A 27849-nucleotide genomic window follows, 5' to 3' on the forward strand; every position below is an offset into this window, starting at 1 on the left:
AAAGAGTTTAAGTCATATACATGGTCATTAGCAGGTGACCTGTCTTATTTTCAAGATTATAAATTTACAATTTAAGGAAGCTTACATGTAAATATCTTTTAATTTATATGACCTGATAGTATAAAAAATTCTTTACAAATACCTGTATGTTCACATGATTTAATGGCCTAAAACTCCGACATGTAAGTCTAGTCGATATAGCATTAAGTGTTTAACTAATATTATTAATTAGATCATCTGAGGAGGAAAAAGATACCGTCTACGGTAAGTTCATCTAGTAAACTGAAAAATAAAGCACTAGAATATATATGTTCAAATACACTCAGAGCTTAAATTAAAATACTGCGAGGTTATATAAGTTATATCCAGCAGGAAAAGGAAAACTCAGTATATTACAATGCATGTCGAGCTTAACCATAGTAGAAAATTAAAAGAAAGGATCAAAAGAAAGCTCGAAAATAGATTTAAGTTCATCCCAATTCCCATGCTCTAACCACTCATTAAAGTCGAGAGGACTATTCGAATTGGATGCAGTTGCAACAGTAGAGATCGATAGCATACTTTCATCATTTGCAGATCCTGAGCTTTGTTGCCCTACGTTTAACAGCTGCTTATTTTCAACATGATCACTACAGGTATTCTGTTTGACCACATGAGGTGTGCTAAAACTGATGTAAATCTGAGAACTTTTTGAAGAATCAATATTGCTGCTGCATATTTTGGGCTGCGGCGTTGCTGCTGCTACTTTCCAATCTGGTATAAATTTTCGATATGAAGCATTTCGTTTCAAGATACGACAAAGAGTCCATGCTTCCTGGAAAGAGATTTTCAATTTAATTCATGCATGTAGAATTATATATTAATTGTAGATAAAATTATATTTTATTTAATAGCATGGTACCAGATTGACAGTATTGTCATATAATACAATATGATATTAGAGATTCTGATATTAGAATAGATTATGATAAGCTTGATTACTTATACGTCAGGCAACAAAAATGCTGGCATGCTTATAAGTTTATATCCTCGTAAACTATCAAAATTACGGAATGAGAGATGATTAGCTTAAGAAAATATACTATCGATTAATAACAACTATATATCCCATCTTGGCAAACTTAATTCTGAAGATTTAGGTTCCGTTGATAAACAAAGGTGAATTAGTATGATAGCATGTTTCAAATGTTTCTTTTTGTAAAGTGCTTTTGGTATCTTCATTTGACAAAAAAAAAATGTAAAAAATGAAAGTGAGAAATAGCTAAATAATTAAAAAAATATTTTTAGGCAACAATTAGTGTTTGACCAAACTCTTTAAAAAATATTTTTATTAAAAGTGCTTTTCGCACAAATGATTTGGAAAGAAGCTACTTACTTTTTTCTTGCTTCTCAAATATTGTTTTTGCTTCTATTTAAAAATATTTTTTCTTTCTAATTAAAAAGTTTGGTCAAACACAGTTATTTTAGTTTGAAAAAAAACACTTTAGGCAACCAAAAAAAGAAGCTTGGCCATTTAACTACTTTTTAACATTCTTAAAATTCCGTACAAAATCAAACTAAGACACGAAACGAAACGAGTAGTATGAATTTTGAAGTTGCTTACAGCTTCTTGAGCAATGGTGTTAGCTGAATGAAGGTTTGGAAGACGAAACTCGTGCATCATCCACTCAGTTTTTGTGCCTTTTCCAGCACTGCCTCTGTAATATACCAACGATTTCTTTAGTCCTATGACTTCTCCTTTACTGTAAATAGATTTATCAATACCAGTAGCTTTCCAAAATCCAGAACCCGCCGTCACTCTGTTAGGTCTTACACTGTTCTTGTATTTTCTTCCCCTTTTGCAATAGTAGTACCATTCATTTTCTCCCTTGTTACTAGCCTCTGAAACATCCAGATAATTAAACGACTCGTTAAAAGTACGTATACAATGATATTCAGTGCTAAAAGGTCAAACGCTTTTTGTGCATGTGCTGCCTCTTCAATTCTCTACTACAATTTGCATTTCGAAGTAGACACATGTCTTATGCCTTGACATATCCAAATTAAATAAACGACTCTAAATTTATAGTCATATATAAAACCTTTTTGAAAATCTTTACATGCAAATGTGTAATTTTAAACAAATCTTCTTCTGTCCTGATCATATATATATATATATATATATATATAGAAGTACGTACTAGTTCTAAATTCAAAACCAATGACGAGTATATATATATATATATTTGTTGGATAGTTGTAATAATTCTTAACTCTTTTCTTTTTTCTATCGTGTCTAATATTACAATTTTTAACCACAGAGGCTCTCTCAAATATTTACAAAATATACGTGTTAGATCATGAGGTTCAAACCTCTAACCTCTTAGAGCAAAATTAGGAACATAACCAACACACCATAACGTAACTTTGTGCCAAATGATGTCATTTTTTTCTACGTATCCGTTTCCTCACACTATTAATACATATATTTAGTAAAATTTTCCGACAAAACGGTGTTATGATATTTTTGTTACATCAAACACACACCCTAAACATCTATTATACTTTTTTTTTAGGTCATATTTTCTTTAAGAAAAACCTAGAGAAATGAAAGAAGCAAAACGGAACTGTAAAACAAATTAAAGAAATTAAGAGAGAGTAATAAGTAGACATACGAGGCAGATCCCAAGGGTCATATTTGTAGATGTCCATCTGTTTGATAAGTTGTAAACCGATCGGTCTTTTCTCAACTTTCCTTCGAAGGTAAAACCCAACAAGCTCTTCATCTGTCGGATGAAACCGAAACCCTGGAAGTGGAACATCTTCGTCTTCTTCTTCTGCCTTTAATTTGTTGTAGTAATTATTATTTGTAACTATGCTGTTGCTGCTTATTTTTTCCACTTCCATTATTAATTCTTGTTGTTTTTCTTCTTCTGCTTTTTTAATGAAAGATAATTATAAATTGGTGGCCTGGTCTCTTGCTAGGGTTGTATATTTATATATATCAGCATATATATATATATATATATATATATATATATATATATATATATATATAAAGAAGATGATGTAAATTAATTAATTAAGGAGGCTCAAGACTGTGTGTTCCTTTAATTTGGTCAAAGTCATGAGGATTGACTTTGTTGTTTCAGGGGCAAAAGGTCTTTGAATGGACGGAGTCTTTGTATATATGAGTGATCACCCATTGACTTAAAATACAGGAAAACCCAAAAGGACAACAATTTAGTATATTATAAAACTTATAGAAGAGGGTAAAGACTTTTTCCTTAGTAGAAATATCATCTACGCGAAGGAACCTTCTTCTTTATCTTCCCTCCCACTTGGAAAAAAATTGAAATTATTGTCAAGTAAACAAAAACTAAGTGAATGATTATAATGAGGAGAGAGAATCTATTTCAAAATGAGGCCAAATTTGAGACTCGACTCTATATATTGCATGATAATGCGTGAGGCATTACTACTATATATGGTAGCCATTCGAACCACATAACAAATGATCTTAAAATCTTAATTTTACACAAATAGCCGTCTATATTCACTATTTACTTTTTCTAATCATATACATAGATTATACGTTGATTATATATAATTATACACATATAATACACAAATTATGCATATATTATAGGCCAAAATCTTAGATAGCCCCTTAAACTTGGCGCGTTTTGTAAAATAAACATATAAACTTATGGGATGACCAGATAGATACTTGAACTCGTCCAAAGTGTAATTTTTAAACACCCTCTTTATGTTAGACTTTGTGCGTGAGGTCCAAATGCCACTTACATGGCAAATGAACGAATAATATGTTAACACATGTATTTTCTTTTCTATGTAAGCAAATAATAGTCTAAAACCAAATAATACCTTTCATTTGTTCATCTTCTCTCTCTGAGACCCAACTCTCATCTCATTCCCTACCTAATTTATATCACAGTTCTTGTAATTCTAAAGTTAAATTTTATCCAAACTTCAGCAAAATCAAAAGGAAATCATGTAAAGGTGGAGATTTTATTTTATGATGGAAAATCATCGTCAACTTGTCTGGAGAAGGGAGATAACGAGTTAGAGAGGAAAATATATGGAAGCATCTACTGTGATTTAAGAGAGATGTAAAAGAAAACACATCAAATGACCACTGAAATATTTTGGCTTCGATGGTGTTTTCAGCTATGGAAAAGAGGAATATTAGGGTTTAGGGCTTTTTTTAATCATTGGGGAAAAGTAGTGTTGGGTATGGGTTATATAAAGAGGAATTTTTTACTGTTAATTTTCTGATTCAACAGCTTTAAAATAGCTATCACGCGCTCATCAGTAAAGATACAACACGCGGTATGCCAGGTTGGACATAGGTATTTAAAAATTACACTTTGGACGAGTTCAAGTGTCTATCTGGTCACCCCATAAGTTTATATGTTTATTTTACAAAACATGCCAAGTTTAAGGGGCTAACTAAGATTTTGCTGACTATTTTTAATCTAAGCGGTTGGGTGAACGGCTATTTGGGTTAATTCTTCAACATGGGTATAAAATCTATCAGATTGGAGGCATTTGAAATTATGGATTTTTAATGTGAAGTCTTTATTATACTAGTAATTATATTTAACAGGCACAAATTTTAAAACAGTCGGAAGGTCATTCAGATATTTATCTTAGTGCGTGGGACTTTAACATCATCTGAAGCATTGTAACCTCTCAAGTTTTGACCTTAGTTTCAAACCTCAACACAATGCAAGATGATCACTCACTCTTGGAATTTCATTACATAAGGACAAATTATTAGAAACTTCTTTATTTTTGGAGGAGACTAATAATATATAGACGCAATCATCGAAAAGTATATAGATATAAATCAAAACATACGAAACCTAATATTGCTTTAATTTGCATGAAAAGTAAGGTGACATATATATGGATCATGACTTGGGGTAGTGTCGTTTATTCAAAGTAATGGGATAATTGACTTTGATGTTTGAGAGCCGAGAGATTTTTTCCTGAAATGGTATAAGTCTTTAGTCTTCTAGTAGCCATATATCATCATTTATTAGTTTTAAAAAAACTTCTTCAGTTTCTTTATATATATATATATATATATATATATATATATATATATATATATATATATATATAAAGAAAGAAAACCTACGGTTGGCAACATCCCAAACGAAAAGGTGCTACAAGAATTAACGAAACGGTGGCAGCCTTTTGTTTGGCAGAATGCATCTCTGCTTCGTAACATCTAAAAGAGAACCATGCAAATTTTAGGGAAACAAAGCATTATAAGCCGGTTAAACTAGCTTATAAGCATCTTTTGATTTATCTGCGTATTTGGTAAATACACAAAATGCTTATAAATCAAGTGCTCATAAGCTAAAATCAGCCATAAGTCATAAGTTGGTCACCCCCAACGTATGACTTTTTAGCTGATAAGTACTTTTAGTTTGACCAAAACTTTTATTAGTTTATCCTTAATAATATTTTCTAATTCACAAAATATTTTTCCCAAAATAAATTTTTTAACTTTCTTTTCATTCCATATTCATTGTTCATCTTTTTCTTTACAAAGAAACTTTTTAATTTATAATCTTTTGTAAAGTTTTTAAGGATATTTTAGTCATTTAAAAAAAAGAACAACTTATCAGCACTTTTATACCAAACACATCAACTGCTTATTATCAGTTTCAGCACGTCTATCCAAACACGTAAATGCTTATTTAAAAATCAGTTCCAGTACTTAAACATATTTTTCAGCATTTCAAACTTATCAGCTATTTACAACGGGCTCATAATTTCATGTGGATGACTAAAAGCAATTGGTGGGGAAGTTAACAACGAGTTCCCATGTACCGAACTCGCTTCCATCAGTTGAATCCCCTAGCAGCGTAAGTTCAGAAAGGAAATCTTGCTAACTTTAAAGTTGTTTGCTTAGGAAATTCATGTAACCATAAATCTGGTTCCTCTTGAATTTCTCTTTTACGTTTCCTTCATGATTCAATTTATCTTTTAATCAATGGTCAATTAGAAACTCTGCAGCGTGAATTTGGCATAGCATACTGACACCGAGTTGAAAAAGGGGAAAGATTATTGTAGGTTGATGTCAATTTATAAGTGGTTTTAAGGATATGTGATTTAATTTGATACAAGACGACAAATCAGATTACAATTGAAATAAGTAATGGATAAGTAAATGCTAACCACACAAGTTGAACAGTCTTAGCCTAGGAAGGTTTGACACCCTCGAGCCAAAGATGCTTTTATTGATATCAGAACAGAAACAACAAGAGAGTCACAAGAACTTGACGAGAATAATAATATATTTCTTTTGGGATGCGTGTTACCATGTGCTCTACAAGTAACCGGACCCCTGTTATATAGTAGGGGAGTCTTATTTTAGGTACAATTCTATAAAAGGTAATAATCTCCTGGTTTGCTGATTTGCCGGTTCCCTACTGATACGTGCTAAGATTCCCGCCGTGATATCTCACCGGTTACGGATATTTCGGCCTTCCGTTATTTTGGTCTTCTGTTGGTTATACCGACAATGTTTCCTCGAGCTTACTCGGGGTCGGGGTCGATTCCGGGATCATGGACTCAATGTTCTCTAGGACGGACGTTCTGACCTCGTGTTCTGGTTTGACGAGACTCGGGGTCGATCCTCGACTCTTCTCATTCCGAGTCCGATCTGTCATGTAATAATCAAGCCCGATTTCGATTGTATACACTCAGTTAATGTCACGACCCAAACCGATGGGTCGCGACGGGCACCCGATGCCTTACTCAACCGAATCCCAACGTAACATATCTTTCTTATTAAATCATCATAGGTATGTGTGCCAGAATGAGTGTCATAAGATAAACAGAGTAAACATGAGGAAACCCCCGACATAGAACAACCCAACCTGATATAGAAACTCATACCTGTGACATACAAGCCTATAAGGCCAATGTGATCCATTATATACTTAAAACATAGGCCGACGGGGTCATACAAGTATCCGTATACATGATATCTTTCTACAAGCCTCTAAGAGTACATACTTATCATAAAGGTCGGGACACGGCTCCGCCATACCAATCAATATATATCCTAATCATACTGACCAAATAAGCAACTCCGGAGCAAATGGAGCACACCAATACCCTCCGCTGAGCTGATAGCCTACTTGAAGGACTCTCAACCTATCTATCGGGACCTGCAGGCATGAAACGCAGCGTCCCCAGGCAAAAGGGACGTCAGTACAAATAAAGTACCGAGTATGTAAGGAATGAACATCAGTAAATAAAAGTCATGAGAGAAACATTGAGTAAAGAACTCGACATGTAAGTCTGAGTTAGCTCTGTAAATTATTTAATATTTACAATGTCATGCATATGCGTATAAATATCCTACCATGCATAGGTATATGCGTTCATAACATCATCAAATCTTTGAGGGTATCCCATCATATTATCTCGGCCACTTTGGGCAAATCATCAAGGTATACCAGCTGATCAGGTGGTGGTGCGTATATAACGTCGTAACCTTTTCCTATATCCCATATATATATAATATACGCGTATATAACGCCATCTGGTCATGGGTCAATATACATGTATAAATGCATGAAATGCATAAGAAGTGCGTTAATAAGATTTCTCAGAATGTCACAAGATCAATATGCCTTTGATTAATATCATAAAATAAACTTTATCAACTTATATATTTTCTGAGACCCATGAACAAATGATAAAACAATAGCACACATGAGGAATTAATAACATAGGCACTTCTAGTATTTCTATGAATAGAGTCATTTATGAAAGTTATGCATTTGTTCGTTTCGTTTGTGACGTATGGATCATGCCAAAAGGAAAGAAGGGATAGCCTTAACATACTTGAGTCGATTCTCTTGACAATCCCTCTAACACATCTTTTGCGAAAATACGCAACGGCGGATCGAGGTAAGGAAAAATCCGTATGATATTCTTGAGAAAGATTATACCGTACTCCCTTCGAATCGTAAATCCCACATGCTTGAGGCAATCACGTTGCTATTGCAACAATACCTTTGCTGAAGATTTCTTCTTTAAGATGAGCAACTCAATTGTGAATTAGAAAGGTTGTCTTTAACCTTTAGGTGTGTCCCACGTCAGGGGTTGACTAAGCCACCAATTTCTCATAAGGTGCCACATTACTCTATGACTTAAAGAGTCATATTTAACTAATGCTCTTGGCTGCTGCGTTGGGGCTGTTAAGGTATTATCCACAATTTCTTAATTACATGGTTAATCTTCCGTTAAATTAATAATTAACTAATTACCCATATAATTAAGAATGATCTCTAATTACTTAAAATACTACTCACTTTTAATACACTTTATACATCTTACTATCATGGTCATGTGGTACCTTGTATGACACTAGTTCATAAATATGGGGTATTATAGCTTGGACCGTATTTTATCTCAAAACGACAACCTTCAACGAAACTCTTTTTCTTCAATTTGCTTACTCTCTCATCTTTACTAATTTACTCATCACTTGTTTGAAATCACATAATGCTTATAATCTCAAAATAATCTCATTTCCGAACTTACGTCGATTAACTTACGACGAAACTTTAACATACGAAAATGCGGGATGTAATATTTTATTTTCGAGCTTATATCAATTTACTTATGGCGTACTTTCGCGTACGAAAATATGGGGTGTAACAGTTAAACCATATATTCTATGATCCTTTGATCAATCGAGAGCAGAGCATCTAGAGGAAAATTTTAAACCAATAAAGGAAGAAATCAAAGAATATCAATAGATTACAGGGGGTAAAGGAAGGCTCACATTGGAAGCAATTATCGTGAGACCAGTGGTACTCAAACTTTCGCCCTGCAGTTGAAATTGTGACCATTCTAATTAGTTATTAATATAAGAAAGAGTATTTTTTTTTGTTTCTATCATACTATAGGGAAAAATTGCACACAACCGAACAAGCACCATGCCAATATTTTCTCTCAACTTAATGGAGTACCACATATCCTCACTTTCACTATAGATTTTATATTGTGACACAAACTAATATGTAGGAATATTGAGATAACTTGCAAAGAAATAACAATTTATACTTGGCATTACATGAATGGAAACAGAGACACCAACCATACTCCAAACTTAGAATTAGTGATCCACTACTATGGATTTATGTTCATCTCTCGCGGTTTATTGTAGGACTTTTTTGCAATTTTTTTTAAAAAAAGACTGAATGAGAACCAAGCCTTTTGCAACCATGTCGTGAGGTAGACATAAACCTTTCCCGGCAGCCGGCACAATGTAATGCGTTTTGGCATAAAAAAGTTCACTACAAGGTGATGACTGAAATCTTATTTCTACAAATGTTAAGATAGATGTTACACATGAAAATGGCACTTGGAATATTTGAAGTGTGGATATACTTGGCTTAGGATTAAAAGTTTATACTAGACTTAATGTCTGATATTATTTTGAAGAATTAGCTAGAAGTGCACGCAAGGTTAATGAAAACTACAAACGAACTTTTTATTTTGCGTATTTTTTTATGGCACTAAAGTTTTCATGTAGCATATATGGTAGTTGCTATGCTAATTATACAGTCACAATGAGTTTTTGTTTAAAGCCTTAAATTCCTGGATAAAGTCTACGCTAATTATCATCCAAATATTTTGAAAAGAATACCTCTAGCGAATAGTCTGCTTCATTAGTGGATAAATATATAGAAAATAAATAAGAGTATTGGCCTATGGAGCCAATTGTATTTTTGCCATAACTTAGAAGGAATGATCTAATTCTATTGATCCATGCACCTTTCAAAAGATGATTGTGTACTCTTACACTTTGATAAGTTAAATATTTTCGATGTGTGTGATGTTGCTTACTACTTTTGATTTATTAGATATTAGTTCTTGACTACTTTTCACAGAATTTTAATATTCTCAATTTTATAATGTCTAATCTTTCTAATTTGGGTAAGTTTTGTACGGAAAGAAAAATATTTTGATGAAGATTTTTGTGAGAAATATTTTACTTAAATCTTTATTTTAATAAAATTATTATTTTATAAAATTATAGCTTAACATACACGTGCAACGCACGTGACAAAAAACTAGTATATATATAAGAAATTTTCTTATAAGGGTGTAGACGAAGATGAGAATTCCACGGATATATATTAGGAAGGGAACTATAACATGTGAAACAATTTGAGATACCGACTTCGAAAGATTTGTTTGAATTGGTATTTATGTTATTGCACGCTTTTAAGAAGAGTAGAAACTTATAATACCACAAGTCGGGTGGATCTAGAGTTTATTAGTTGATGCAAATCTAGTAGTTTTTTTTACTCTAATCTTGTATTTTTATTAAATATCTATAAATATTTTCTTATGATATACACACCCTCATAGTTAGTTATGTTTGTTATGATTAGTTGTTATTAGCTTAGCTGTCATTAGCTATATAATTATTCTTAGTTAGTTAAGTAGTTAGACACTTGTATATATATTTAACTGACGAGAGTAATGAAATAGACGGTTATCATTTTCTTCCCAACTCTTCTGCATATTCTCTCGAAGTTTCCGCCATTGAAGAGCTTACTAGCTCAAGCTGCATCTCACTGATTCTCTAGTATTTTGACATGGTATCAGAGCGGGCGATGAAGATGAAGCACGTGAACTGATTTCGATTAGCAATCTCGTTAAGTTTCGTGAATCGATTGTGAATTCCTTTTTCAATTATCTCATTTCATCAATGGCAGAGTCGACAATTCCTTATATACATCCGCTATACCTTGGTCAATCTGATACACCAGGAGTAGTTCTAATTCTAGTAAAACTTGCAGGATCTAAGAATTACAGTCTCTGGAGCAGGACAATGAAGATTGCTCTTCTAGGGAAGCGAAAACTAGGTTTTGTAACTGGTACCTATACAAAGGAGTCGTGCACGGTAGAATTGCATGAACAATGAGAGACTTGTGATCAATTGTTCTTTCATGGCTAATGAATACTGTATCCACTGAGCTTCTTAGTGGAATTGCTTATACATCCAATGCACACCTTGTTTGGGAAGATTTGACAGAGAGATTTGACAAGATTCATCGCATGAGGATCTTTCAATTACATAGAGCCATAGCTACTCTAGAACAAGGTACTGACTCTGTCTCAATCTATTTCACTAAGCTGAAGAGCCTTTGGAATGAATACGATGCCCTAGCACCTACTCCCAATTCAAAAGAGTATGTTAAACATCTTCAGCAACAAAGGCTATTGCAATTCCTTAATGGCTTAAATGATTCTTATGGCCAAGCTAGAAGACAAATTCTATTGAAATCTGAAGAGCCTTCTATTGACCAAGCTTATGCCATGGTAATTGAGGATGAGTCACAACATGCTTATAGTTTTGGTTCTGTGAATGATAAAACTGATCCAATTGCTATGCAAATTGGTAAGAATCAGAATTACAGAGGTAAGAAACCATTCCAATAGTGTGAATAGTGTGGACTTAAAGGGCATACAAAGGAAAATTGCTATAAAATTATTGGTTACCCGGAGGATTTTAAGGGAAACAAAAAGTTCAATACTGCTAACAATACTAGGAACCAATATGGTCGTGGGAATGGTAATCATAGAGGGCAATTCGGTTGTGGTACTCAACAGCCCTTTAATGCTGCTAACAATGCTTCTGCTTCAGCACAAGGCACTTCAGGAAGCGATCTGCAAAGTACTCTTGCTGGGAAGGGACCATACTTCACTGAGGAGCAGTACATGCAGATTCTAGGATTGCTGAACAAAGAAACTGGTGATAGTTAAGCCAATAGTCAAGCTAACATGGCAGGTATGGCTGCTAGTTTGATGTCACACATAATCACAAAAGACTAGATCATAGATTATGGTACAACTCACCACATAGCAGCTACTGAAAAATTATTAAATGATGATCCTAAGACTAAGAAGTCATATGAGGACAAAGTTAATTTACCAACAGGGGATAAAGTTAGAATTTTTATTATTGGTCAAGCATTTCTATTTGGATGAGAAGCAGTGGACAATGTGCTTTATATTCCTAACTTCAAATTCAATATGTTATCAATCTCCAAGCTAACTAGGCAGCTCTCATGTTCTGTGAATTTTCCCCTGATTTTGTATTGTTTCAGGACCTCTACAATGGCAGGGTAAAGGGGATTAGTAGAGAAGATATTGTACTGTACATATACAAGTGAATACGAGACATCAATAAGGAGAAGATACATGGCTTAGTAGTACCTACAACAGAAGGAGATTGCAACCTTTGGTACATGAGACTTGGCCACCCTTCAGCTGGAGCAATAAAGACTATGGGGTTAGGAAGAGTTATAAATAATGAATTGTTGAATAAATGTATTGTGTGCCCATTGTCCAAGCAGGCTAGACTAACATTTTCCACTAGTGAGTCTAGAACTGAATGTCCATTGTCTCTTGTTCATATGAACCTCTAAGACATTACAATGTTGCTATATTTGATAAAAATACTACTTCTTAACTGTTGTGGATAATTTTAGTAGATATTCATGGGTATACTTACAACAGCTTAAATCAGAAGCAATAGTTGCTATCAAAAATTTCTTGCAGATGGTAAAGAACCAATTCGCAACAATGGTAAAGGTCTTGAGATATGATAATGGCATAGAGTTTTTTAATTCTCAGTGTAATGAACTTTTACAAAACCTTGGAGTAATACATCAAAGCAGTTGTACTCACACTACAACAAAATAGTGATGTGGAGAGGAAGCACATGCACATACTAGATATAGCAAGAGCAATAAGATTTCAATCCCATATGCGAATAAAATACTGGGGTACTGGTATCTCTGCAGCAGTGTACCGGATCAACATAACACCATCTTCAGCCATCAAAGGAAAAAGTTCATATGAAATGTTGTATTGCAAACCTCCACTCTTAGGGCATCTGAGAGTGATAAGTTGCCTATGTTATGCTACTATGGCACCCTAGGGTAACAACTTTGCTGCAAGAGCAAAGCCTGCAATGCTCATGGGGTACTCTGAGAGGTAAAAAGGCTATGCGTTGATGGAGTTGGCCTCTAAACAATTCTTTGTTAGCAGGGATGTGGTATTCAGGGAATCAGAGTTTCCTTTTTGTCACGACCCAATTTTTCCTCCGTTTGGGTATCGTGATGGCACTTAGTCTTAGGGACTAGGTAAGCCTAACATTAATTTAAAAAATAACATTATTTAAATAGAATCTCTTACAATTCCCAAAACCGGTAGTACAAGTCATAAGCTCTACAGAGTGTTTGCTAGAAAACCTATAAATACAATTGTTCAGAAATAGGAATAAACAGCGCAAAACGAAAACTTGAAAGTGACTCTGAAGCCTGCGAACACAGCAGCAGGTTTACCTTGAGTCTCCACATCAACAGTCCACACAGCTAGCTAACGAACAAGTATATGGATCTGCACAAAAATGTGCAAAAATGTAGAATGAGCACACCACATCGGTGCCTAGTAAGTATTAAGACTAACCTCGGTGGAGTAGTGACGAGGAACAGTCAAGATACCCACTGGTCTAATAAACTGAACAGGTATAAGTATATGAACAACAGAAATATGATGTCTACATAAAGATTATACAATATGGCTCACAATGCAGTAATGGCAATAAGGAAGGAAAAAACAAGTATCAGCGGAATATCATGAAAATGACACAAACAAAGTGAATAGAGCACAACCTAAATCCGGAATCACAAATACAGCAAGGACAAGTAATAACTCGGCAACTACAACTGCCTTTTACATCAGGTTTTAGTCAACACTCCACGAACCTCAGACAAATCACAACTCACGGGTCTCAATACCTGAACTCTAACACTTGGCATCTTGTGCCCTCATAACACCTCATAACTGCACTGACGACTCACATGCCAATAGAGCCATTCTCACAAAGAAGGCAAGTAAACAAGGGTGAGCATCTATGCTCAACAATATCAAGAACACCTCTTATCCGATAAGAGTGCTTAACTACATGTATGCTTGTGCAAGTGTCCTAACATAGTCCATGTCAACAAATAAGCATAAGTAAAAAGAACGGATAACACGTAGAATATTTTCTCGCAGCTTTCACAAGATAAAGCTCACACAGGTACGTATACCACTACATAAATATCAATAACAAGAATGCCCCCAGGCCACACATCAATCCCTGACACAGCCCACCTTGTCTCGCCACATGCGCAACCCACATATACATATATATCCCGCCTTATCACGTCGCATGTGCAAATATCAATAGTAATAATAGCACGGCAGAAACATCATGCAACCCCATAATAACAACCGCATGACAGAAAACTCGTGCATCACAATAACCATAACCGCACGACAGAAACCTCGTGCATCACAACAATAAGTACAACAACAAAAATGACAATAATATAAGGGTACGACAAATAAGTCAACTTAGAAATTCCAAAACTCAAAGAAACAGAGTATCTAATTTACAAGGAATAGCCACAATAGAGAATGCTAGTCATAATAAGAACATCTCAACAAGAAAGGAAATACTATATAGCAAAGGGTCCACAATATACAGTTCGACAACGAGGGGGCTAACACAAGGTGAAATAATTCCAAATAAGGACAAGTCAACTAAAATATAGGATATCTAACTTCTTTTAAGGTTGGGCAATTAAGAAAGAAGTAAAACAACTTCAATTAAGGATGAACAATTATAGGATGAGATAATAATAATTTCAAATAAAGATAAGCAGTTATGAAAAGATAGCATGACAATAGAGGAGGTAAAATCTTCAGTTAAGTCAAATAAGAGTCAAATAGGCAATAAGAGTGAATCCTGAAGCAATTAATTCTAATTAAAGCATGTAGAGGTGAAACTAGTAAACTTCATACTCAGTGAATATAAGGACCTAAGAATCCTAAAAGGCCAACTTTCTACAAATAAGTCCGAGCACACACTCATCACCTCGCGCACATGGACTACAATCAACATAGAAGACTCAAATCCTAAGGGAAAAATCCCCCACACAAGGTTAGGCAAGATACTTACCTCGAACCAAGCTAAACCAGTTCGTAAGAATGCCTTTTTCTCGATTATTCAACTCTGAATGACCCAAATCTATCCAAACACAATTGCATATCATGAATACAACCATAGTAGACTCATCTAATTAATGAAATAAATACTTTAACAAAAATTCCGAAATTCGCCCTAAAAAGTCGACCCAAGCCCATGTCTCGAAATCAGGTAAAAATTATAAAATACGAACACTCATTCACTCACGAGTCTAACCATACTAAAATCATCAAATTTCGATACCATTTCGTCCCTCAAATCGTGATTTTTCATTTTGAAATTTTCTTCAAAAACCACCATTTTCGTCAACTCAAAACACAAATTAAATGATAAAAATAAAGATAGAATCATGGAAATAAATAAATTCTAGGTGAAGAACACTTACCCAATCAATTTGCTTGAAAACCTCACAAGGAATCGCTCAAAACCGAGCTCTACAAGTCAAAATATGATAAAAATGGCCTAACCCTCGATTTGGAAAACTTATATTCTGCCCAGGCCTGAAAGCATCGCGATCGCGGAAGAGGAGTTGCGATCGCGAAGAGTAAATGGCTACTGCCCGGAATTGATGTTGTGCGATCGCGAAGAAGGAAATTAATGGCCCAGGAACTGGGCTACGTGAACACGTGAAACGACATGCGAACGCGAAGAAGGAGAAAGCAGACCTTTGCGATCGCGAATGGAATCACGTGAACGTGAAGAACAATAATTCTTTCTCCACAAATTGCATTACGCAAACGCGAGGGAACAGATGCGAACACGAAGAAGGAGAAGGAAGACCTTCGAGATCGCGAACGTGATCATGCGAACGCGAAGAATAACGAATTCCTCCTCCAAAATTACTCTTCGCGAATGCAAAAGGAAGGGACGTGAACGCGATTAAGGAAACTAGATGACAGAAAACAACAGTTCAAAATAGAAGGAAATGGCCTGTAACCCATCCGAAACACACCCGAGGCCCCCGGGACCCTGTCTAAATACACAAACAAGTTCCATACCCTAACAAGGACTCGCTCGAGGTCTCAAATCACATCGAACAATGCCGAAAATACGAATTGCACCATAAATCGAACTTAAGAACTTTCAAAACTTCTAACTTCGAAAAATCGTGCCGAAACCTATCAAACCAACCCGGAATGACGTCAAATTTTGCAGGCAAGTCCCAAATAACATGACGGAGTTGTTCCAACTCTCGAAATCATATTGCGACCCTAATATCAAAAAGTCCACTTCCGGTCCAAATCTCTAAAAATTCAACTTTCGCCATTTCAAGCCTAAATCAGCTACAGACCTTAAATTCACAGTCCGGACACGCTCCTAAGTCCAAAATCACCCAAGAGAGCTAACGGAACTGATGGAATTACATTTCGGAGTCGTCTTCATACAATTCCGACTACGGTCAAAATCCTAAGACTTAAGCTTCCGTTTTAGGGACCAAGTGTCCCAAATCACTCCGGATTGTCCGGTAACTGAATTAAACCACGCACGCAAGTCAATACACATAATACAAAGCTGCTCAGGGTCTTATGCCACCGATCGGGACTTAAATTCTCAAAACGACCGACCGGGTCGTTACACTTTTGCTTCCATACCACTAGATGATTGTCCAGTAGTTCCTGATCTGAGTATGCAGGCTTCCCAAGACCTACCATCAGATCCAATCTGTATCAGTAGAGACACAACTAATAATGATCTCATAAAGGATCATACATTGGCTACTGACAATCCAGCAGAGCAGGTAGAGGAGACAACTTCCCATGGTGAGGAGGCACTGCCTGAAGACTCACAACATGATCGACATGCAGTCCTCATAGAGTCATTGCAGGACTAACTATCTCAAGAAACCAATGTTCCAACATCACATATACCTCTCAGAAAAAGTACAAGAGAGTTCAAGGAACCTATTTGTATGAATGATTATGTAGCTCCAAGTAAAGCATCTAGCAAATATCCCTTGGCTAACCACGTGACATATGAATACACTACTCCAACCTATCATAGATATCTAGCAAAATTCTCTACTTTGGTAGAGATACAGACCCTCAAACAGGTAGCCAAGGATGAGAGGTGGATCATAGCCATGCAACAGGAGATTCAAGCCTTAGAAGACAACAAGACTTGGGAGGTAGTTGACTTACGTGAAGGAAAGAATATTGTGGGTTCTAAATAGGTATACAAGATTAAGTATCAAGCCAATGGTGAAGTGGAAAGGCTCAAGGCTAGACTTGTTGCAAAAGGCTATAGACAACAAAAAGGCCTTGATTATCATGATACATTGTCACATGTTGCCAAAATGGTAACAATGAGATTAGTGATTTCCTTGGTAGTTTTAAAAGGCTGGACTCTATACCAAATAGATGTTTATAATGCCTTCCTACAAGGTGATTTATATGAGAAGGTATACGTGGAGTTGCCAGAAGGCTTTAAAAAGCAGGGGGAGAAGAAGGTTTGCAGTCTGCTTAAGTCCATACAGACAATGGAACACTAAGTTGACAGATGCATTACTAGAAGCAGGTTTTTCTCAAAGCAGTCATGACTACTCTTTGTTCACTCTGAGAAAACAGGCTGATGTTGTGGTGATTTTGGTGTATGTGGATGATTTTCTAATTACAGCCAGTAGTGAAGCCTTAATTACTGAAGCAAAACAGGTCTTGCATCAGAAGTTCAAACTCAAGGATTTGGGTGAGCTCAAATATTTCTTAGGCATTTAGGTCCTGAGATCTAAGTCTGGAGTTATCTTGAACCAAAGAAAGTATGTGCTTGAGCTGGTCACTGAATTGGAACTTAGTAGAGCTAAGCCTACTATTACTCCTATAGAATCCAACTTAAGACTCACAACTATGGAGCATGACAAGGCAACAGGTGCTAAGGGAGATTCACTATTACCTGATGCTGGGCTTTATCATAGGCTTATAGGGAAGCTCATGTATGTTACAATCACTAGAGCTGACATCTGCTATGACATTCAGACACTTAGTTAATTCATATAGCAATCCAATAGGTTTCATTGGGACTCTACTCTTCGAGTGGTCAGGCATCTTAAGCATTCACCAGGCCAAGGTGTTTTGTTGAGACCTGGTTCTACAAACGAGCTCAACTGTTGGTGTGTCTCTGATTGGGCAGCCTGCCCCAACACTCGTAAATCTGTCACTGGATATGTCATTAAATTTGGTGGTTCACTTATCTCTTGGAAGTCACAAAGGCAACAAACTGCTTCTAGGAGCTCTGTTGAAGCAGAGTATCGAATCATGGTTTCAGCAGTCGCATAGGTCACTTAGTTGCTTGGCATTTTCAAGGACTTGGGTATAACCATTCATGTTCCTATCACTGTGTTGAGTGATAGTAAGTTAGCCATCCAAATCGTTACCAATCCTATCTTCCATGAACGTACCAAACACATCGAAATTGATTGCCATTTCATTCGTGAAAAGGTCAAAATTGGCATGATCGAGACAGTGTATGTGCACACTAAGGATCAACTAGCAGATTTACTTACAAAGGGGTTGAGCCAAGCTCAACATTTGCATCTTCTAGGTAAGCTTGGTGTGCTCAACATTCTACACCCTGCAATTTTAGGGGGAGTCGCATGATATACACACGTGGCATAGTTAGTTATAGTTAGTTATGCTTGTTATGCTTAGTTATCATTAGCTTAGTTGTATAATTATTCTTAGTTGGTTAAGTAGTTAGATACTTGTATATATAGTTAACTGACGAGTGTAATGAGATAGGCTGCTATCATTTTTTCCCCAACTCTTCTGCATATTCTCTCGAAGCTTCCTCCATTGAAGAGCTTGCTAGCTCAAACTACAACTCTCTGATTCTCTAGTATTTTGGCATATTTGATTATAAAACCAGTTATTATTGTAGTATTAATTTTTTTGTAATAGAAACTCATAAATTGCTTCAAATTATGGATCGCCTCTATCACAATTTATTGACATTGTTGGAATAAGAATAAGCATTTTAGCATATGGATATTACAATGTAAATATTTCTTAGGCAGGGTGAGTATTGCTTTGGTTGAATAACCAGCCGTCTAATCGGTGCCAAATATTTGTACTCTGATTAGTTTTGTCTTCTTATTCATGTATTTGCCAAAAATACCTTTGATATAGGCAAGCCACGATAGTATCATGATAGCCTTCATCGACCGCCACGTGTTATCAATAAGATTTCAACAAAGATTTGCCCCAGGTCGAAATGGCCTTATAGTGATGACATGTGTGGTCGAAGAGTCAGCGAAGATCAAGGACATGAAGTCATCATAGATCAGGGTTGAGGTCGAGCATCTTAGACAGAGTTATAACGACTAGTTTTAAGATAGAACACACAAGAGAATATTCTAGTGGATATTCTCTCCACCTGTACTATTAGGGTTTTTAGGAATATATTCCCAATAAATAGAAAGAGACACAATGATAGAGGACAAAAGATATTCACTATTAAGAAAACACATTGACTTTATAAAGAGAATCTGGCCATATCACAAGCATACGAAAACAACCTTTTTACTAAGACTCTTGTCTAACTTTTCCAATTGATCCAAGAACAACCTGAGTGTTCAACGACTCATCAATAATTCATCATTATCAGAAAGAATATCCACAGATCCCACCCCCTTTTTGGGTGACTCACATATTTTTGTTTACCTAAATGCCATTCATTGCTACTTATTATTATTTAATGATATCTTTCACCTTTTAGGATCATTGGATACTGTAATTATTGCTCACATTTATTTCCATTCAATCAAATATACATACTATATGTCATAAAATCGATAACCTTATCTTTTGGATATTAATATTACCTAAAATTGACTCCATTTTATTTAAATCTAATTTGTTGAACCCAGATCTAAATTTTTGGGTCAAATAGTTTGGCGCCGTCGGTGGGGACTTCTTAGCTAATTTTTTTAAAGTTTCCTTTAGATCCACAACTCGCGAGAGTTGCTAACCTAACGAACCACAAGATTTCCCTTTATCTCTGCACGTACGGATACTTACATAGCAGGTAACCAAGGAGGTAGGACAAAAATGACAGGTGACTTACCTGGCAACCTCATGAACATTATCAACAAGAGCTGTGAAACACTAGGCGATGACGTGACACCCATTGCCTCCCCCAGGCACGATAGGTCACCTCCCACACTGTAGCATAACAAAACTAAATAGAAAAAAAGGCCTCCACGTCCACAAGAGAAGGGACGCCACCGGCCATGAAAAAGCTCCTCGAAGCATGCTTGACCGATAAACTAGTAAGCGTGCTCAACAAGCCTACTCCATGCACGATCATAGAGACCGCAAGAGCCCATAAAACGCAATGAGCAGACGAACAGGGCGACCAACCAGACCCTCCAACACTAGGTATAACTCATAATGTTACTAACAATGCAGGTGATAGCGTCCTTACGTCTGTTCTAAAGAGGATGGAAGAGATGGAGAATAAAAATAAAACGCTCAGAGATCAAATGAAAGACCACCAAGAACGAGTCGACAAGATACCGGGTGGCGGGCGCCCCTAAGTTATTGCCAAAGAGGGACGCCGGTAGATTCGTAGAGCATTCGTATAGCGAGGAAGCAACCCCGCATGCCATACTAAACACCTTTAAAATGCGTCCATATCTCAGGATATACGACTGAACGACTTATCCCGAAGATCACATGACTCATTATGTCACCGCCGTGAAGGGCAACAACCTCACCAAGGAACAAGTGTCCTCTATTTGGCTGAAGAAGTTTGGAAAAACCCTTATGGGATGGGTGTTTACGTGGTACTCACAGCTATTAGCCCGCTCCATAGAAACCTTCGAAGAAATGACCAATAAGTTCATAACGAAACATGTCGGAGACAAGAAAGTCGAAACAAGAGTCAATGACATCTTCGCCATCAAGCAGTCCTTGGGAGAGGGACTGAGGGACTTCCTCGCTTGATTCAATAGGGTAAGGATGACCCTACCAAATGTGTCTGAAGGGATGGAAGTAGTGGTCTTTCTGAACGGGTTAAGTAGAAAGGGTTCAAGAGTTACCAGAAAATTGCTGAGCCGGTTGATGAAGTATCCTCCAACCACTTGGGATGAAATGCACAATGCATACTATACCAAAGTCCGAGAAGATAAAGACAACCTCAATCGACCAACTTGACGGCTCGTCTCGATAAAAGCCGAGCCTAGGAAAGAACTAAAAGATAATGTAAGGAGGGATCACCTAGTCTCACGACCAAACAGGAAATGACATCATCCATACATCAGGGCCCTCGCCCCGTCTTCTTTCCGCTATCATGAAGGCCCATCTAGGCCGATGACGGGAACTTACCAGAACGAGAGAGGTATGCCCCCCTTATTGTCTACTCATAAATTTTATGTCACCTATAAAAATAGTCTATGCCCTGGAAAAACTCGTAATGAAGCTGAACTGGTCGCCAAAGATGAAGTTCGTCCCGAGCACCAGAAAATGTGACGCCCTCTACGAATTTCACTAGGATTACGGACACAAGACTGCATCGCCCTCATGCAAAAGGTTGTGAACATGTTGCAGCAGGGACACCTCAAAGAGCTGCTGAGCGACAAGGGAAGAAATAACTTCGCTAGAGGTAGTGAAAGCCAAGGCCCACCAAAGCCACCATCACTAGCTCGCACCATCAGCATGATCATCGGCGGCAACGACGATGCCTCAATCAACGACGTTAAATTCACTGCCACTCAGAAGCTCAAAATATCTATCACCCACGAACGGTATAACAAACTCGAAGAATGTATCATCTTCGACGAGTCAGATGCCGACGATTTGACTTTCCCTCATAATGATGCTCTCGTCATTACTTTATGAATTTTAGATACTGATGTCAAACGTATCATGGTAGACGATGTGAATGGAGAGTGCACTATCCATACCAAAGTCCTCACCGAGATGAGACTCGAGGACAAGATAGTGTCACATTGTATCACACTAACCCGATTTTAATGATGTAGTTGAACGAACATCAAGTGAAATTACACTCCCCATCTTGGCCGGTGGCATAAATCTTGAGACAACGTTACATATCATAGACCAAGACACTGCATCCAATGTCATAGTAGGATGACCATGGATACACCCCATGAAAGTTGTCCCCTATAGCTTATACCAAGTAATCAAGTTCCCAACGCCTTGGGGGATATTCAGCATACCGGAAGAACAACGCACATCCCGAGAATTCTATCACATCATCTTAGACAACACGACAACCCAACAGAAGAAAGATAAGGAAAAAAGGCATAGCAATTAATAGGATCGAGGTCGACGCAAGAAGAGACCAGGGACATCATCATGCACCCCGAAACGGTTGAAGCCGCGAACTCAACTATAGAGAAGCTCGATCCCGTTTAATTAGACCCCAGCAAAAAGGCCTACTTCGGTTGCAAACTTCGAGAACCAGGTAAACGGTTGAAGTCACAGACTCAACTATAGAGGAGCTCGATCTCATTCAATTAGACCCCAACAAAAGGCCTACTTCGGCTGCAAACTCCGAGAACCAGGTAAATTTAGTCAATTTTTAATAACTAATGCAAATTTGTTTACCTTCAGCCATGCAGATATGCCGGGCATCCCTAAGGAGATTGCCACACATAAATTAAACTTCGATCCATTCTATCCCATGGTAAGGCAGGTCAGACAAAAATTCAACCCTGCCATCAACGATGTCGTCCACGATGAGGTGGAGAAACTGTTAGAAAATGGCTCCATCAGGGAGTCTAAATTCCCAAAGTGAATCACCAACATAGTGACGGTAAAAAGGAAAAAGGTAAATGGAGGATATGTGTAGACTTTACGGACTTGAACAAAGCATGCCCGAAGGATTCGTTCCCGTTAACACATATTGACCAAATCATCGACGCGACCGCCAGGCACGAGCTGTTGAGCTATACTCGGGCTATAACCAGATACTTATGGAAGAAGAGGACCAAGAGAAAATCACGTTCATCACCCACCAAGGAACGTATTATTATAGGGTCATGTCATTCGGGCTGAAGAACGCAGGAGCTACCTATCAAAGATTGGTCGCAAAAATGTTCAAAGATCAGCTTGGCAAGACCATGGAGGTATATATCGACGACATGCTGGTCAAATCCATAAAGGCGGAAGACCATATCGAGCATTTGAAGGAAGCTTTCGACATACTGAGATGGTATAGAATGAAACTAAACCCAAAGAAATGCGCATTTAGCATAGCCTTGGGAAAGTGTTTGGGCTTCTTAGTATCACAACGGGGGATCTAAGTCAACCCAGAACAAATCAAAGCTATTGAAGGGATATTGGAGCAACTGACTAATAAGAAACAAGTCCAAAGGTTGACTGGTCGAATCGTTGCCCTATCAAGATTTATCTCGCGGTCTTCCGACATATGTCACAGATTTTTTGGCGTACTCAAAAAAGGATAACACCCTTAAGTGGAAGCCCAAGTGCGTACAAGCTCTACGAGATCTAAAGGCGTACATGTCATCACCACCTATGCTCTCGAAGCCCGAACTCGGGGAACATCTCCTCGTCTACCTCGCCGTCTCCTAAGTGGCAGTAAGTGCAGCCCTAATTTGAGAAAGTAAAGGTACGCAATCTCCCATTTATTACACTAGAAAAACACTCGTCCATACCGTAACGAGATACCAACACCTCCAGAAGCTGTCCCTGGCACTAGTCATAGATTCACAAAAGCTTAGACCTTATTTTCAGTGCCACACTATCTCGGTCGTCACCACTTTTCCTCTAAGATGCATTTTAGATAAACCCAAATTATCGGGGAGGCTGGCCAAGTGCGCCATCGAGCTAAGAGAGCACGATATCACAAATCAGCCGCGAGGAGTGATAAAGTCGCAAGTGCTCGCCAACTTTTTTGCAGACTTCATCTCAAGGATAATGCCTGAGGTCGAGAAGTAAGTCGTCCTAGCTTCTATCCAAACACAAGACCTTTGGGTCCTATACACTGACGGCGCATCCAACGCTTATGAATTCGAACTGGGACTTAGTGCTCGAGGTCCCTACCGGCAAAGTAATTCACTAGTCCATAAGATGCCCAGGTATGACTAAAAATGATGCCGAGTATGAGGCCATAGTTACAGGATTGAGACTAGCACTTAAGTATATGGTGAAGCATTTAAAGCTTCGTTGTGATTCCTAACTCGTAGTCAACCAAGTCGAAGGGACTTTCCAAATCAAAGAACAAAGGTTTCAAAAATATTAGACCGAGATCTGCAAGTTGTTGCCTAAGTTCGAAGAATGCCAGCTCGACCAGATCCTGCATGCTCAGAATGTTGAAGCGGATGGCCTCACCAAATTGGTTGCAGCCACTAAAAGCATCACGACCGGGGATAAAAGCGTAGACCACCTTTTCAACTCGTCATTGGACCAAATCGAGTTAAGATCTGTAAGTTTAACTTGGGATTGGCGCAATCGTATTATCGCCTACTTGCGGGACGACATACTCCCAAACGACAAAAAGAAAGCCAAAAAACTAAGAATATAGGCATTCAAATATAACCTCTTCCACATCAACCTATACAAGAGGACATACGACGACCCTTTGGCGAAAATTTTGGCCCAAACTAAACCCAATTCATCCTCGAAGAAGTCCATGATGGCCATTGCGGTGCCCATTCTAGCGATCGAGCAGTCATTAAGTGTCTCATACATGCATGATACTACTGGACCACCATGAAAAAAGATGCCTCGTAATTTGTGAAGAAATACGAACAATGTCAGAAATACCCCCAATAATTCACCAAGCAGGCGAGCATCTCCACTCAGTAACCTCTACATGACCGTTCATCAAGTGGGAAATGGACATCATGGGCCCCTTCCTAGCAGGGAGAGGTAATGTGCGATTTTTTTTTTATAGTTTTAACTAATTATTTCTATAAATAGGTGGAAGCAGGAGCATTCGCCCAAATATGCGAACGAGAAGTAATCACCTTCATATGGATAAACATCATCTGCCGATTCGGCCTACCCAAAGAGAGCAACTGCGACAACGGGCCCAGTTTATGGGAAAGAAAATTATCGAATTCTTCGAGAAATGGCATATTAAGAGGATACTTCAACCCCGTATCACCCAGCGGGTAATGGGCAGGCAAAATCCTCCACCAAGTACATATTAAACATCATGAAGAAAATGCTCGAAGACGCCAAGGGACTGTGGCCGAAAATACTCCCAGAAGTATTATGGGCGTATAGAACCACCCCGAAGACAGGCACATGAGAGACACACAACTCTCTAGTCTACGGAATTGAAGAAATCATACTAGACGATGTCGCAAAACCCAACCTAAGATACTTCCACGAAAGCGGTACTAGTAATGACGAGAGTAAAAGACAAGAACTCGATGAGATCGACAAACGAAGAGATATGGCGTACATAAGGATGGTCATCCAAAAGCAGCAAGTAGAGCGTTACTACAACAAGAAAGTAAAGGTCCGACTGCTCAAAGTCGGGGACTACGTACTCAAAGCCAAAACCCAAGCAAGTAGAGACCCATGGGAAAGCAAACTGGAAACAAATTGAGACGGTCCATACAAAATTACAGCCAAAGAAAACAAGGGTTCGTTCCAACTAGAGACGATGGAAGGCGAACAATTACGAAATAATTGGAACATCAGCCACCTCAAATACTTCAACTTCTAAAAGGAAGAAGCGCTCCCAAGTCGTACTCTTTTTCCCCTCACCTGGGTTTTGTCCCATTAGGGTTTTCTCAAAAAGGTTTTTAACGAGGAGACGAAAAGGTCACTTTGAGTCTAAGTATGCGAAGGAGGGACTGCTTTCTCTTTCATTGCCCGACTCCTGAATACTCTCCAAGTTTAACAATGAAGGGACTAGATTAACTGGGACTGGAACCCCAGCCAATGCCTAATGTTTGTATCTTTCTCCAATCATGTCGTCACAGCAACAATATCAAAGTAATAGAAACTTACGTTTATCAAAGCCGCCTTAACAAAAGGATAAGTTCGACCCAGCTCGAATAACATTTATCGGCCCTCGGCCACATGTTAACAAAAGGTTAAGTTCGACCCAGCTCGAACAATACCTATCGGCCCTCGACCACACCTTACCAAAAGGTTAAGTTTGACCCAGCTCGAACAACACCTATCGGCCCTCGGCCACAACTTAGCAAAAGATCAAAATAAACCAAGTTCGAACAACATCTATTAGCCAAATCTACATGAAGAGGCACACTCGACCTATATAAACAAAGGGCACATATGACCCGTAAATATTCATCCCCAAGGCTACGACCAATTAGAAGACGACGTCAATGAAAAGGGCAGAAATCATAACGAGCAAACAACAAAAGCAAAGTATACAAGTGTAGAAACAAGTGGAAGGCGTGGAAGAAGGCGCAAAAAACAACTTAAATATTCATATATGAATAAAAAGTTCATTACAAGGGCTCTTGAAGACGCCGTCAAAAATACACAAAAATGTCTAAAGGAAAAACTACTGGCCCTCGCCATCATGACCCTCCGCACCCTCATCATCTGGGTTCCCAGCATCCTCGCCACCCTCGCCCTGAGGATAAAAGGTATCATACGAGGCATCCTCTTCAATTCGGTATATGCCCTCTTCCCTATCTGACTCGTCAGGTTGAGGCGTGGCGGGATCGTACGTCAAAAACAGAGCCTACTGCATGCAAGTCCCGAAACACATTTAATCGGGCCTCATCGTGGATCCATTCTTCGTACAACTCCCGAGGTACACTGGGAAAATTAGAAGCGTTAGAAGAATACGACCATGCAAGTAATTGAGCCCTCTCAGCCTCCAACGCGGTCACTTGGTCATAAAGATCGAGCTCTCCTTTTCCAGCTCCCCGATCCTTTCCTTAAGCTGATCCTCTTTAGATCTCGCCGTTGATTGGTCATTTTCCCGCTCGGTCCGAAGAGTCTTATTTGCCAACTCGAGGATCTCCACCTCCTTCCGAGTGTCCAAACGAGAGGACTCTGCCTTCTCAAGTTCCTCATATTTCTCGGCAATCTCGCCGCTGAGGGCTTCCGCCTAAAACCTACACTCTTCAAGTTGTCCTCACAACTCAACCACTTGGGCTTGAAGATCACTGCATTGGGCCTCTACTCCCTTGCTAACCTCGAGCTCCTTCTCTACTTCTCAACGTCCCTTCAAGGACGCTGTATTTCTCTATGGCATGCACCAGCTCCTCGTCCCCTTTCTTCAAATCTTCCCTCAGGGACCGCACTTCTCCCTTCAGGTGCTCTCAATTTCCATAATCACCGTCTTCAAATCAAAGGAAAAAATTTAGAACTTAAGAGTGTTCTAAAGAGTTAGGAAAAGTTCGTACAATAATACTACCTCTTTAGTGTTCACCAATAAGTCACGATCCATCGGGATCATGATAGTCCTCGAACCCCCCTCCAACCTCACCTTGAGTTGGGCGAGCCCCTCATCGATCATTCTAAGGTCATCCAAGTCGACATCCAATCCCGACTCATCGCCCTATTTAGAAACACTATTTCCCCTATCATAAGTAGGCAAAGAAGCGTCCACGATTGTTTGAGAGGTTAAAGCCTCCTCTTGTCGCGAAAGTTCATGGACGCCAGCAGCCGCCTCCTCAGTCTCCCTCCCCTTAAAATGTAGAGACACGCCTACATCAGCTTCCATCGTCCTTGGGGCATCAAGACTCGATTCAACATCATCATTCACAAAATTCATCGTTGTCTCATGAAACGAAAAATCCCCTTCCACAACATTAACGGCTAGAGGGACTCTATCACCCA

General features: G+C 38.2%; 2 protein-coding genes across 2 annotated transcripts; one reads left to right on the forward strand and one right to left on the reverse strand.

The window, feature by feature from the left end:
• Nucleotides 1-295: 295 nt before the first annotated feature.
• LOC104085532 (transcription factor JUNGBRUNNEN 1-like) lies at nt 296-2929 on the reverse strand. Its single transcript, XM_009589588.4, has 3 exons — nt 2655-2929; nt 1604-1881; nt 296-814 (listed from the first exon to the last, which is right to left on the reverse strand). The coding sequence occupies exons 1-3, from the start codon at nt 2884-2886 to the stop codon at nt 428-430; spliced, it is 897 nt and encodes a 298-aa protein (XP_009587883.1). The 5' UTR covers nt 2887-2929; the 3' UTR covers nt 296-427.
• Nucleotides 2930-11007: 8078 nt separating this feature from the next.
• Nucleotides 11008-11817, forward strand: LOC138904859 (uncharacterized). The gene is made up of 2 exons (XM_070193360.1): nt 11008-11473; nt 11516-11817. The coding sequence occupies exons 1-2, from the start codon at nt 11008-11010 to the stop codon at nt 11815-11817; spliced, it is 768 nt and encodes a 255-aa protein (XP_070049461.1).
• Nucleotides 11818-27849: the final 16032 nt, after the last annotated feature.

Source organism: Nicotiana tomentosiformis, chromosome 2, assembly GCF_000390325.3.
Source record: "Nicotiana tomentosiformis chromosome 2, ASM39032v3, whole genome shotgun sequence".
Lineage (NCBI taxonomy): Eukaryota > Viridiplantae > Streptophyta > Magnoliopsida > Solanales > Solanaceae > Nicotiana > Nicotiana tomentosiformis.

Bases quoted from the DNA above. Each gene is read 5' to 3' on its own strand.
- LOC104085532 (XM_009589588.4), bottom strand. From the start codon at position 2,886: ATGGAAGTGGAAAAAATAAGCAGCAACAGCATAGTTACAAATAATAAT. The intron at 1,882-2,654 runs GTATGTCTACTT...TGGATGTTTCAG, and splicing joins TGACCCTTGGGATCTGCCTC to AGGCTAGTAACAAGGGAGAA. The intron at 815-1,603 runs GTAAGCAACTTC...ATCTCTTTCCAG, and splicing joins ACACCATTGCTCAAGAAGCT to GAAGCATGGACTCTTTGTCG.
- LOC138904859 (XM_070193360.1), top strand. From the start codon at position 11,008: ATGAATACTGTATCCACTGAGCTTCTTAGTGGAATTGCTTATACATCC. The intron at 11,474-11,515 runs GTAAGAAACCAT...GTGGACTTAAAG, and splicing joins TAAGAATCAGAATTACAGAG to GGCATACAAAGGAAAATTGC.